Source organism: Catharus ustulatus, chromosome W, assembly GCF_009819885.2.
Source record: "Catharus ustulatus isolate bCatUst1 chromosome W, bCatUst1.pri.v2, whole genome shotgun sequence".
Classification (NCBI taxonomy): domain Eukaryota; kingdom Metazoa; phylum Chordata; class Aves; order Passeriformes; family Turdidae; genus Catharus; species Catharus ustulatus.
In genome coordinates this window covers 12,219,259-12,234,006 of record NC_046261.2, presented here as the reverse complement: position 1 = coordinate 12,234,006, position 14,748 = coordinate 12,219,259, and the positions used below count along the sequence as shown (strand labels likewise).

General features: G+C 46.5%; 1 protein-coding gene across 1 annotated transcript; it reads right to left on the bottom strand.

Moving 5' to 3' along the window:
• Positions 1-2,329: 2,329 nt before the first annotated feature.
• On the bottom strand, positions 2,330-10,144 carry LOC117005021. The gene is made up of 2 exons (XM_033076241.1): positions 9,919-10,144; positions 2,330-4,731 (listed from the first exon to the last, which is right to left on the bottom strand). The coding sequence occupies exon 2, from the start codon at positions 4,602-4,604 to the stop codon at positions 2,481-2,483; it is 2,124 nt and encodes a 707-aa protein (XP_032932132.1). The 5' UTR covers positions 4,605-4,731; positions 9,919-10,144; the 3' UTR covers positions 2,330-2,480.
• Between the last annotated feature and the right edge of the window lie 4,604 nt (positions 10,145-14,748).

Below are 14,748 nucleotides of genomic sequence, written 5' to 3'. Positions count from 1 at the left end.
ACAGAATTTGGCCAGGTATCCCTGCAAACATAAAGGGAGGTCCATGCAGCATTTGGAGACTTTCACTATTAACACCAGATTTGAAAATTTTGAAAAAGTTAAAAAATAGAGAGAAGAGAGCAATCCAACAATATGATCAGGATTGTGATGATAATGTCTACATATGGAACAAGGCACGGAGAATCGCGGCAGCGATATTCTCACCCCAGATAGCTTTGGGGGCGGCCTTGGCACAATTGGATCATATAGGTTGTTGGCTCAACAAACATTCTAAGGCAGTTTCACTTGCACTGAGTGACTTGTTAGCGGATGTCAACAGTGTAAGGAGAACAACTCTTCAAAACAGGGCGGCAATTGATTATTTATTGCTGTCTCACGGACATGAATGTGAAGAATTTGAAGGAATGTGCTGCACGAACTTGTCCGATCATTCCAAATCAATTCGTGAAGATATAAAACAGTTACAAGAAGGTGTGACAAAACTTGGAGAAGTTACTGGACCATTGCTGGATGGTGTGTTTGATTTTTTTAGCTTTTCCCTTTTGTGGAGGGAACTTTTAAGAATAGGATTGTATGTATTGATAGGACTCGTAATTGTTCTGTTTGTTTTACCATGCGTTATTCAATGCATATGGCGGGCTATAGACAGGGTAACCAAAGAGGTACTTTTAGTGCAAACAGAGGGGGGAGATGTGGGAACCCAGGATATTCCCCTGGCTTCCCTGGAGTCTGGACAGGGGGGCTCAGAAGCCTTGGCAAAGTGCCCAAAATCCCTGTGAGTTTGATCTAAGTCCCTGGGAGAAATTACCATCTTTATATACAGAATTACAGACTCACAGAAATAAGTAGAGTGTAAATTGGTGTATTAAAAGGTAGAAAAGTAAAGTTTTAAAGATTGTTTATATTAGGGGTCTGAACACAAGATGGAGGATTTGTGGCGTAGTAAGAATTTCTTTCGTCTTCTTCATGGCATCCATCTTCTGAGTTAGGATGCCAATCTGGGATTGGTTAAGGGAAAACTGGACAATGTAATGTAGGTGTCATTTATTGGGAATTAATTGTAAATAAAGTATATGTAATTTAGAGTATAAAAGATAACTCCAGCCCCAGAGGGCAGGAGAAGAGCCTTGAACGAGTTGCAGAGTGGATCGCTGTAAGGTAGAGAGAAAATTCCTTAGAATAAACAACCTTGGAAACCTCAGAACACCAGCTCTCGAGTCTTCTTTCTTGCCCTGCTGCGCCCTGGCTGCAAGACAAGAACTCTCAGACCACCTTTTATGTGCTGGTGAGTGATCTCTGACCATAAAAGAGGTTGCCGCCAGTCACATTTAACTAAATTTTAGGGGTTTCAACTCTCTTAAGGCACTTACAGTATATTCTTACTTAAAAGTAAAATTTCTACTTCATATCTATGTGACTTAATAATATCCCTACTTACTTAAAACTAAATCTTACACTTCTACTTCATGTCTGTGTGGCTTAATGTATTTTAATTTCTCTAAAGGCATTAATTCAGTCCCTGCATTCTGTCTCTTCGAGGGACACAGAGTGGTTTCTATTTTACACACTCCAACATTGGAATGGGGCCCCACAGGACATGGGGAGCCCATATTAGGGAAGATCCTACTGCTTTCTGTTAGTTTTGGGGGGTTATAAAGAGTTTTGGGGGATTTCCCAGTTAGTTTATGGGCGGAGGTGACCCCATTTTGGGACAATCCTGATGCTTTCTGCCTATTTCAGGCATTCTAAATGACTTGTGGTGGACTCACTTCTGTGGCTTCTGATGCTGCCAGCCCACACTTCAAACTGGTATTGACTGGTGCTCCCAGCACTGTGCAGGGCGGGACCACGGGGACAACCCCCACAGCACAGTGTTGTTGCCCGACAGAGAGACACGAAACAACTAGGTTGTTTAGTGCGGTGCTTTATTGAGGGCCCTGGGGTCTGAGGACTAGTGTCCAAAGTCAGAGCCCATCTTTCCCCTTTTTTCGACAGGTTTTTATATCCTTTACAAAGTGATTTACATACAATAGTACAATAGTACACATTCTTCAAGACAATACAGTTACGTAAATCTCATAGATATTATTTCTAAAAAGTCATAAATTCTACACGCTTGTCTACTCAAAACTATAGGTTACCCCCCTTTAATCCCCCTTGCTTGTCATCCCACCACCAGAACCCTTTATCATTGATTATACATTAACCTTTATCATTTATTTATTTTACTGTGTTCTGCATGCCCTACTAGATCCTTTAATTATTTATTTTGCTGTGTTCTGCATGCCCTACTAGATCCTTTAATTATCAGTTTGTGGTTCTTAGTACATTCCCAGGGCCTGCTTGTGAACTGCTGCTTTCTAAGCCTTAGCATAACTACTGCTATTGCTATATCTACATTAGCTCTTTTCTCGTTATTTTCGGTATCAACTCCCCCCTTTTGAGCATTCTTCAGATTTTCTGCAAGGATGCTCAATTCTTCAAGTAATGGTTTCTAAGTAGGATGGTGAGTCTTCTCTTTGACTTGGTAGGATTACTTCTTTCCGGGTTAGTGCTCTCATGACACGTCGAGTATGAGTTCCTTCTCTAGCAATCATTCCTAAAAGACATCTATACATAATCATGCAGACTACAATAATCAATACAATCATTATTACATATTGTACAATTGATGATATCCAACCAGAGACCTGGATTCCTAGGGAGCTAAATAGTGCTCCTACCCAATTATGTTCAGCTTCTTCCTGGACTTCATGCACTTTTATTTCAATTTGTTCCAATTGACTTATGTCCTTTTCTACTTCTTCTGTGACATTTGGGATATGTACACAGCAATGATCAACCTTTCCTTGGAGGTATCCACAGACTCCGTGTTCTTTTAATAAGAGCAAATCTAATGCCATTCTATTTTGGACTGTCATTCTTGTTGTTGCTTGCAACTGTAAGTTTAGATCCCTAAATCCTTTCTTTGTAACTGCGGCTAACCTCTCAGTTTGTCCCAATAATTTATACAGCATCTCCCGGTTTCTATATGTAGAAATTTGTGCAAACAGGGATTCCAGTACCCATCCAAATTTAACTCCTGATGAGGGTTCATGCCACTCATCTTCATCTCCCAATCCTAGTTCTTCTGCCACCTCATTTGTTTCTCTCTTTGTTCGTGACTGTATCTCTCTTTGTGTTAATTTAGACTGTTTCCAGAGAGGGCAGAGCGTAGGGACCCCTAACGTAATCTGCGTGACTGGGCCGTTAATGGGCATATGGGTAGTCCATTGTCCGTGCCCCATTACCCACACCGAATGCCCTGGACTCCTGACGGTAGTCGCCTGACAATCTTTCCAAGCCCCCTTTATTTCTCCTGTTATTGTATGATTATATCTTTGACATTCACAGCCCCATTTTAGTAGTATCCGGACTGGCACTAAACCAATTTGGGATTCAGGGGTATCACATGTGATGATTTTGCTACAATTCCAGCTAGGTGTGGGGGTCATTCGATCCCGTCTTACCGCTTCAGTCCCTAACATTCTTAAATGTTTTTGTTCCCTTTGGCCTGACCATTCGATACACCAATGTACTGGTCCTATGTAGCTATAAGATTCTAACAAGCTGGGACCCCAAATCGTTTTCCACTGTTCCCATTCTTCCCTCCCTTCTTGACATACTATCTCATAAGAATATTCAGTGACTGGTTTTTGTCTTTTTTTCTTTATGTCATAAGAACACCATCCTACATCCTTGAACCGCCCAATTTTTGAAAAAACTGCATTTGGTAATTTTTGGCATTCACTCCTTTGTCCCGGCGATGACCATTGCCCTCGAACTGTATAGGTTTCCTCTATCATCTTAGTATGGTTCTGCATTACTTTATTACATCTTTTTGTCCCATTTATGGTTTCTGGAGGCATTTCCCCAACGGGAATGATGCCCCATGGTATCGGATCTCCCGCCGCTTTAGGTAAAGGTAAACATGCAGTGATGGACGTAGTATTTTGTACTTGCCCAAAATCTCTAACTAATCCCACTATTAAATTTTCTTGTCCCAATTCTTGTTGTGTTTTTCCAACTTCTGTCACCTGTCGTACTCTCCTATTCTTTTTTAGAATATCTACATTTATTTTTCCGTAGTCAAAGCTTTCTCTAATCCACACAACACATGAGAATTGTCCTACCTGATCAGCTTGCATATGAGATATCATCAATGTGGTGCTACCTCTTTGCTGTTCCATATCCCAAAGTGTCACGATCCCTTCTGTAAATACTTCGTCTGTGGTGATTTGTTTCCAAGCTGCATTTACTTCTTTTAATCCAGCTCTCTGGTTGCTAGAAAACAGACAGGTTAAATTTACTCCCGCACCTTCCGGCACTATTACATCTGGCTCCGGAACTATGATTTTAACAAACGCTTCTCCCACCTGCATTATACAGACTAATGTTAAAAGAACTAAGGCCTTGCCCTGAACACCATTTTTGTTGCTGACAGAGGCTGTACTTCCCATCTTGGCGGGACCTTCTTGATTCGAGTGTAGTGAATCCAATTTTCGATCCCTTGGACTTTCACTGCCGTGTAGGTAGTCATGATCACCTGGTGAGGACCGTCCCATACTTCTTTCAAGGGTTCCGTATTCCAGTTCTTCACATATACTTGATCTCCTGGCTGGATGTCATGGACAGGATTTTCCAAGGGCAGAGGCCGGTTCCACTGCAATGCTCCTCGCAGTGCTGTAAGGACTTTATTTAGAGACAAAACATAACTTAGCAATACTTGATCTCCTACTAAGTGAGGGTCCCCTTTGTAGGTTGCAGCATGATATGGCTTGCCATACAAAATTTCGTATGGACTTACTCCTATCCTTTCTCTGGGTTTAATCCTGATTCTTAGCAAGGCTAGAGGTAGTGCCTGAGGCCACTGTATCTTCGCTTCCTGACAAATTTTCTTAATCTGCCCTTTTAATGTCTGATTCATCCGTTCTACCTGGCCGCTAGATTGTGGTCTCCAGGGCGTATGGAGATCCCAAGCTATCCCTAATACTCTAGCTACCTCTTGGACTATTCCAGCTACAAAGTGAGGTCCCCTATCTGAGGACATTCCTAATGGGATCCCAAATCTAGGAATAATCTCTCGTAGTAAGGTTTTAATTACTTCCTTTGCCTGGTTAGTCCTGCATGGGAAAGCTTCCGGCCACCCTGAAAAAGTACACACATACACCAGTAAATAACGGTACCCTTGTGCTTTTGGTAGCTCTGAGAAATCTATTTGCCAATAGTCTCCCGGTTGCGGCCCTACTCGTAGCTTTCCTAGTTGTATTTGCCTTCGTGTCACTGGATTGTTTTTAATACAGACTGGACACGTGGCATTAATCCGTTTTGCCATTGTTAACATCTGGTTGGAAATCACCTCATGTTTTAAGAATTGTACTAATGCGTCTGCCCCCCAATGGCACTTGTTATGTTCGATTTCTAAAATTGTTTTCATTACCTTTGTTGGCAACACAACTTGACCTACAGCTGTGACATACCATCCTTTTTCATTCTTCTGGGCCTGGAGAAATTGAGCAAGTTTCTCATCTTCATGTGTATAGCATGGTTTCTGCTCAAGAAAGGAAGTGGCAGGGTTAAATCGTGCTGGTAATAAAGCTAATTGTGTCCATACCTCTCGGGCAACCTGTTTGGCAACTCTGTCAGCCAACTGGTTTCCTTGGAACGCCTTTCCTTCTTCGTTTTGATGTCCTCTTACATGCATCACTGCTACTGCCTGAGGTTTATGCACTGCTTCCAATAGTGCTAATATTTGTTCTTTGTGCTTAATTTCTGATCCTTGAGAATTTAACAGTCCTCTTTCTTTCCACAGAGCTCCATGTACATGTATTACTCCAAAGGCATATTTTGAATCAGTCCAAATATTTACTCTTTTCCCTTGACTCAATTCTAAGGCTCTTACCAGAGCTTGTATCTCGGCCTTCTGGGCTGAAGTTCCCGGGGTTAAGGCTCGAGCTTCTATTATTTGTGTCAAAGTCACTACTGCGTATCCCGCATACCTGGTTCCGTTTTCCACAAAGCTGGATCCGTCTGTAAACAGTTCCCATTCCGGATTTTCCAAAGGCTCATCTTTCAGGTCTTTCCGGCTGGCATACACCTGTTCAATGATTTCCACGCAATCATGCGTCAATTCGCCTCCTTCTTCCTGGCTGCTGCTCCTAAGAAATTCTGCTGGGTTAAGATGATTAGTTGTTTTTAATTCAATGTCGTCCTGTTCTCGGAGAAGTGCCTGGTATTGTAACATGCGGCTTGACGAGAGCCAATGCCCCCCTTTTTGTTCCAAAACTGCAATGACCATGTGGGGAACAAATACTTCCATCCTTTTTCCCAGAGTCAATTTTCTGGCTTCCCGAATCAGGAGCACTGTTGCTGCCACAGCTCTAAGACAACCAGGCCATCCGGCGCTTACAGTGTCTAGCTGTTTTGAGAAGTACCCTACCGGGCGTTTCCATGAGCCCAGTTTTTGGGTGAGAACCCCTATTGCCAGTCTCTGTCTCTCATTTACATATAGTTGAAAAGGTTTTGTAAGATCTGGCAATCCTAGTGCTGGGGCTTCCTTTAAGGCTTGTTTCAAACTCTGGAATGCCTTTTCTTGCGTTTGTCCCCACTGAAACACAGGGCTTTTGGCTGCCTCATACAGGGGTTTTGCTTTTAGTCCAAATTCCGGGATCCACAAGCGGCACCACCCCACCATGCCCAAAAAGGATCTTAACTCTTGCGGATTTCGTGGTGTGGGTATGGTGCAAATTGCTTGTATTCGATTAACTCCTAACTTTCGCACCCCTTGTGAAATTTCGCAGCCTAGGTAAATTACCTGGGTCCTTACCAGCTGAGCTTTTTCTTTCGATACTCGGTATCCAGCTTGTCCCAGCATATTAAGTAATCCAATAGTGAGTCTGAGGCAAACATCCTTTTCTGTGGAAGCTATAAAGATGTCATCAACATATTGTAGGAGAGCAAATAAGAAAGGTGGTTCTTTTACCTGAGTCGTCTTCCATTCTTCTAACTCTCGAGCCAATTGATTTCCAAAAATAGTTGGTGAGTTTTTGAATCCTTGTGGTAGACGCGTCCAGGTGAGCTGCTTCTTGCGTCCCGTGTCTGGGTTCTCCCACTCAAAGGCAAAGTATTTCCTACTTTCAAGTGCCAAAGGGATACAGAAAAATGCATCTTTCAAATCAATCACTGTGAACCACTTAAACTTTTCCGACACAGCTGTCAACAATGTATACGGATTAGCTACAACTGGGTGTATATCTTTAGTGATGTTATTAATTGCTCTTAAATCTTGAACTAATCTATACTTACCATTTGGCTTTCTGACTGGGAATATCGGAGTATTGAATTCTGACTCACATTCCTGTAAAATTCCCAAGCTAAGAAATTGTTCAATCATGGGTGCTATTCCTATCCGTGCTTCCAATTTCAAAGGATATTGTCTTACCCTTACTGGGGAGGCTCCTTCCTTTAGTTCTATTACAGCTGGTTGTGCCGCTTTTGATTTTCCAGGTACTCCTGTTTCCCATACCCATGGTACTACAGCTTGCTCTATTTCTTGTGGTATTTCTGCTGCCTCAACTTCTTTTATTACAAACAACTTAGCAATATTCTCCTCGGGAAATTCCAATCTTACTCTACCTTTTTCAAATATTATCTTTGCCTGTAACATTGACAATAGATCCCTCCCGAATAGCGATTCTGGGCTATTTGGCATATATAAAAATTGATGGTCAAATTCTTTCCCCCCAAATTTTATATCTAATGGACGCAAAAATGTTCGTTCCTCAACTTGTCCCGTAACCCCCACTACTTGGATAGTAGAATCACTCAAAGGTCCTAGCTTAGTGTTAACAGCTGAGTATGATGCCCCCGTATCTACTCTAAATTCTAACGGTTCCCCATCTACTTCCATTACTACTTTCAGGTCCTCATCTAGTCAACTTGAATTTTGATAATTCCTCATCATAAAGGCTTGGGCGACACCTTGTGGATTTCCCGGGAAAGCACCTGTATTATTCATCATTCCCTGATTTCCATCCCCACTAGCTATAATTCCTCCCCCAAAATTCATTCCTTGGTTGAGAGGACACTCATTTTTCCAATGCCCTCTATTTTTACATAGAGCACATTGATCTATCCCTAGCTGCATTCTTCCTCTTCCCATATTCAATTGACCCATAAGTCCTCCCGTACCCATCAGCCTCCCCCCCCTTGCTATCCCTCTTCCCCCTCTTAGTCCACGTCCTCGGCTCCCTCCTCTCATATTGTTTCCAGCCGCTTGCTGTAACACTGCTAACATAGTAGCCTGCTGTTTCCTAGCCGTTTCTTTTTCCCTATTATTATATACCTTCCACGCAACTTCCAATAGCTTATCTAAATTCCGAGTATCTTCTCCCTCCAATTTCTGTAGTTTCTTTCTAATATCTTCCTGGGACTGCCCCATAAAAATTAATGCTAGCTGTAATTTTCCCGACTCTCCTTCAACTTCTAAATTAGTGTATCTACGAGCTGTCTCCTTAAGCCGCTCTAAAAAGGTTGACGGAGACTCATTCTTTTCCTGCCTGACCGAATACAACTTAGACCAATTCAAAGTTTTTGGTATTCCATTCCGTATTCCTTCCGTTAACAATTCCTGATAAGCTTTAAGTCTCCGAGACCCGCCCGTCGAGTTGGGATCCCACTCCGGATCTTCCCTAGGTACTAAATCATTTACTGTACCATCCACAAGCCGTAACCTAATCATTTCTCGTGCTTTCTCTGTCATAGCTTTAAACACCATTTCCTTTTCAGTAGAATCCATTATTGTGTCTAACAAAACTTGTAAATCATTCCAGTCCGGGTTCTGAGTCTTAATTACCATCTTTACCACCCGCGCGGTCCGTTCAGGATCCTCCCGATACGCCCCTGCTGATTGTTTCCAGATTAGCAAATCATTCGGAGAAAAGGGAACTTTCACTATGACTCGTTCCCCCTGCGGTCCGACTGCTTCACGCAGCGGGACCATTAAATGAGCACCCTCCTCCTTTTTCTTTCTTTCTACCTCCCACCGCCCTCTCCGAGTTCTTTCACTTAAGGGGGTTCGTGGTATATCTGTGATTTCTACTTTTGCTTCCCGATCCTCCCTTTCTACCTCTGGCATACTTTCTCCAGAGTCACGTTCCTCCATTGGAGGGGCACTAGGGGCTACCAACAAAGAAACATCCTCCTCAGGTTCCGAAAACCTAACCGAGCATTCCTTCTCTTTCTGCCATCCCTTACATCCTTCACAATTCACCTTTAATGTTTTCAAAACCATGATTCCGCACTCCTTTTGCCACTCTGGTTTATCTTTCAAATAATAGAAGAGGTCTAAATACGGTATTTCATCCCATTTTTCATTACTTTGTAGGAAATGCATCAAAGGTGTAATAATGTCAGAATTCAGTGTACCATTTCTAGGCCATTGCATACCATCGGGTTCATATAAAGGCCACACATTATTACAAAAATCAATCAATCTCCTTTTACTTAGTTCTTGACCAAAATTCCCCGCATTCCAATGTTGTAATAAACAGCCCAAAGGCGAATCGTCCGGGATTTCTATCCCGGAACTTGCTAGAGTTTTAAACGTTTTCAAAGGCATCATTCCCAGACAGAATAGACAGGAAAAGAAAGAAAATCTATGCAAATAGAAGGATAGACCAACCAACCAACCAACTTGTCACCCTCCGACGCCGCGGGGGAACAAGTGCCGGACCAGCGAAGCTTTCGCCCCGTCTTACAGCCGGCGCCTAGGCTTTACCCAATTACCCAAGACGTCTTTAGCCCAACCCAGCGGAGCCGATGCTTCGTCTTACGGGCAGGCACCCAATACCACAAAAAATAAAGCACCTTCGGGCTTACCTCCTGCAGTTGTCCGACAGGCGCGGGGTCGGGCACGAACCGATGACTCCCCGAGAATCACTCGGTGCCGGCGTGGAGTGGATCAGGACGCGAACCGCCCCAGCAGCCCTCGGAGTCCTGCCGCGGTCGCCAGAAAACTGTTGCCCGACAGAGAGACACGAAACAACTAGGTTGTTTAGTGCGGTGCTTTATTGAGGGCCCTGGGGTCTGAGGACTAGCGTCCAAAGTCAGAGCCCATCTTTCCCCTTTTTCGACAGGTTTTTATATCCTTTACAAAGTGATTTACATACAATAGTACAATAGTACACATTCTTCAAGACAATACAGTTACGTAAATCTCATAGATATTATTTCTAAAAGTCATAAATTCTACACGCTTGTCTACTCAAAACTATAGGTTACCCCCCTTTAATCCCCCTTGCTTGTCATCCCACCACCAGAACCCTTTATCATTGATTATACATTAACCTTTATCATTTATTTATTTTACTGTGTTCTGCATGCCCTACTAGATCCTTTAATTATTTATTTTGCTGTGTTCTGCATGCCCTACTAGATCCTTTAATTATCAGTTTGTGGTTCTTAGTACATTCCCAGGGCCTGCTTGTGAACTGCTGCTTTCTAAGCCTTAGCATAACTACTGCTATTGCTATATCTACATTAGCTCTTTTCTCGTTATTTTCGGTATCAGTGTGGCTGCTTTGGGGCTGGCGGCACTGCCCAGCGCTGGGGATGGAACGTGTTGGAGCAGCTGGGGCTGCACTGGTGGTACTGATGGTGCTGGGAGCTCACCTGTCTGGGAGCCAGCAGCACTCAGGTGAACGTGTGTGCTCCCCCCAGGGACCCCCAGCCCAGTGTCACTCTGCCCCCGAATGACTGCTGCCAGTATTCCCAATAAAACTTCCCAGTTTGCCCCAGTCTTGTTTATTGGGGGCCAGTGAGGAAGGACTTTGAGGGATCCCGCAGGGGGGCCGTGATTGGAGGGGGGCAGAACGAGCCTTGGCATGGATCCGGAATGGGCACCCCCAGGAAAGGTTGTGTCCCCCCCTTCTCACCCTGCTCTGGGGGCCTTGGGAGGAACCTGAACCCCAACACGGCACGGCGCAAACCCCAAAAGTGCCGGGACTGCCCTAAGCCACCTGGGCAATTTGGGGAGGGAGCGCATGAGGGGCGTCCGGGTTGGGCCAAGAGCCCAACACTGCTCCAGCCCGACCTGTCCCAGCTCCATCCCGTCTCCTCCTACGGGATGCAATGGTGTTGGGAAAATGGGGAGGCCAAGGGTGAGTGCTGGGCCCAGGGAGAGCAGGAGAAGGAATGGAGGAGGAGGAGTAGGGTAATGGAAGGAGCAGGAGAAGGGCCAGAAAGAAGAGAAAGAGGAAGCAGGACTAGAAAGGAGGAGTGGGACCCCTTTTCTACTGCTTTTCCTCCCCTTTTCCACTGCCCCCAATTCCACCACCTCTGTCGCACATGCTTGGCTTTGGGGATTCCAGGCCCCTCCTCCTTATTCTGGAGGTACCATACTTCACTATCTCACAATTCAGGCACCTCTTTGCCACTTTTTCCTGGGAGGAGTTGCTGAGGTTTGGGATTTTTGGGCTGCAGTTTTGGAAGAGGACAGCTCTGTCTGACTTTTCCCTCCCTGTTGTGGACCTCTCAGCTGCCCCTGACACCCTGGGGGTGCTGGGATTTCCCTCCTGGGGACAAGGACGTTCATTCCCTTCCAGGAGCCCAATGCCTGGCTGGGGCTCCAGGGCAGGGGGTCCTTGAGCAGCTGCCCCAGAACCTCCGCCAGGGTCTCCCAGCGCAGCCGGAGCCGCTCGGCCTGGGGTCCCCAAAGCCCTCAGCAAGCCCCAAGTCCCTGCCAGGAACCCTCAACTCCCTCAAACCCAGCATCCCCCACAGCCCCTGCAAGTTCCCCCCATGGCACTGGCCATGGCCGTGTCCCCACATGTCACTGGCCATGTCCCACCATGTCCTCACCCATGGCTGTGTCCCCACCATCTTTCCATCCCTGTCATTGTCCCCCACATCTCCATCCATGCCCATGTCCCCCATGTCCCCACGAATGGCCACATTCCCGTTCACATCCATGTGTCCCCATGACCCCCTCCCTGTGTTCCACCATGTCTGTGTCCCCCTATGTCCCCTCCCATATCTTAGTTCAGTGTGTTTATTTTTAGTGTTGGATATTTTAAAGGGATGAAGAGAAATCAAAAGCAAATCAAGTCAAGAAGAAAACCATTTCCTTGTCCATGCCAGCTGAGGATCCAAATGCTTGGGTGGGAGGGAAAAACCTTTTCTGAAAGGGTTTCCAACCCACTGTCTCCAAACTCTTGGTCTTTGCCCCAGTCCATCACCATTTTCCTGCAGAAGACACCATTTAGTAATAGAAAATCAAAACTGCAATCACTGAGTTTGGAAAAGACCTCCAAGACCACTGAGTATTCCTGGATGCCACCAGAAGACAGAATTGAAAGCAGAAGATTTTCTGGTGTTGAAAGCCCACAAATCCCATCTCTCCAAGGAATTCCCAATGTCGGTTTGCATTCCAGTGGACGTTCCTGCTCCTGCATTCATCCTGGTGCCCAAAGGGATACAGGATGATGCAGAGCCCTCCCAGGTAGGTGTGTTCCCAACACGGATCACCAGGACCACAGGTCACCAGGGCTCTGCCCAACGGGGGTCAGTAGAGATCATCCACCACCGATCCTCCCATGGGGGATGGAGCTGGAGCAGAGCACGAAGCTCTTCCCACACTCGGGGCACTCACAGGACACCCCTTAGTGGTGCCTCTGCTGGTGTTGGGTCAAGGCAGAGCTCTGTGAGAAGCTCTTCCCACACTCAGGACACTTGTAGGGCCTCTCCCCGGTGTGGATGCGCCGGTGTCTAATGAGATCGGAGTTGCATTTTGAATCCCTTTCTGCAGTAGGGGCAATGGAAGGGCCTCTCCTCTGTGTGAATCCGCTCATGTTTGAGGCAATCAGAGCTGCTCTGAAACCTCTTCCCACACACAGGACACTCATAGGGTCTCTCCCCAGTGTGGATGCGCTGGTGTTTTCTCAGGCTGGACATGCACCCAAAGCTTTTCCCACATTCCCAGCACATGTAGGGCCATTCCCCTGTGTGGATCACCTGGTATTCCATCAGATGAAATATTCTCCTGAAACTCTTCCCACATTTCCCACACTCAGTAGGGTTTTTCCCCAGTGTGGATCATCTGGTGCCGGATCAGCTCAGAGCTGTAGGCTGAAACCCTTCCCACATTCCAAGCACTTGTGGGGCTTCTCCCCTCCAGGAGGCTTCTCCACCAGCTCTGAGCTCTGCCTGGATCTCCGGCCGCCTTCCCGGCTCAGGGAGGGTCTTTCCTCCTCACAGCTCCCTGGGCTGGGTTTGCAGCTCCTCCTCATGAGGGATCTCCGGGGCTTTTCCTCCTCCTCATCTGCCCACACCTTGGGAATGAAAAATCCTGGATTGGGGAAAAAACAAGATAAGAACACTTTGGGCTGGGGGTTCCTCCTTCCCAAGGGCAACTCAGGAAGATCATTGGGCATCTTGTGTCTGTAAGAACCTCCACAACAGCAATATTCAGACCAAAATTCCTCCAAACATTAAGACAAAGACAAAAAAAACCCCAAAACACTAAGATCACCTCTGGTGATGTGAATTTTTCCACACACCTTGGGGCTCAGCCAGAATTCCTTCCCCCGTCCAGGGGCGGGGGCAGTGAGTGGAGCTGAAGGTGCCTCACCCAGTTTGGGTGATCGGCTCCCTTGGGTGCCGGCGGCACCGGGCATGGATTGGGTACCCGAGAGTGACCAGGAGACAGACGAGTGACACATCAGGGGGGCTGGGAAGAGTCGGCAGCCAGAGAGCTCTGAAAATCTCATCAGTGACTACAGTGGGATCTTCGGGGACTAAACATGGCAGGGCACCCATGGAGGGGAGAAAGGGAAAGCCAGGAAGGGCTCCCTGCAAAAGGGATGATGATCCCAAAATATCTCTGAAGGGTCCCTTGGGAGCATGGTGAGGGAGTTTGCACATTCTCCCAGAGGTAATCAAGGACAGGGACACCCAGGGGGGCAATAAGGGAAGTCCAGAAGGGATTTAGACAACAGGGGATGGATGCTGTTGGTGTGCTGGGAAGGGATTGGGTGAAGGGGAGTGTGCAGGAATATGGTTCAGGCAAGAAGCAGCAGGAGGAATCTATGTGGGAAGAAAAAGGATGATGGAAAAGAGGAGGAAGAGAAAAATACTGAGGATGGGGATGTTTTTCAGCAGGCTCTCATCCTCAGAAGTTGCCAGCTGATCCAGATCCTTTGTGTCCCCGGTTGCCAGGCCAGGCAAACAAGGAGGTCAGGATTTCAGGGGGTTTCTCTGTGCTGGGCAGCGGCAGGAGCGGGCGCAGAGCTGCGGCACCGGGAGCCTGGGCTGGGGGCCTGTGGGGAGCTGCGGGGCCGGGCCGGGGCTGTGGGGCAGCCGGGGCTCAGCGCCGGGCGCTGCCTGAGCCCAGCACCCCCCGGGCAGGGCCGGCAGTGGCCCCCGGCCCCCAGGAGGCTGCGGGAAGCCACGGTAACTGCCTGGTCCCGTGGAGCCGCCGGGGGTGCCACGTTTGGACACTGCGGCAGGACAGGCACCGGCTCTGAGATACGGGTTGGCCAGGGCATGGGGAGCCTCAAATTCTCCATTCTAGACCCAAAATCCCAATTTTTGCTCCAAAATTCTCCATTTTCAGTCCCAAATTTCTCTTTTTTAGTCCCCAATTCCCCCAATTTTAGGTCAAAATTCTCCTTTTTTTCTCCCATATTTTGCTTTTTGGACCCAAATTTCCCA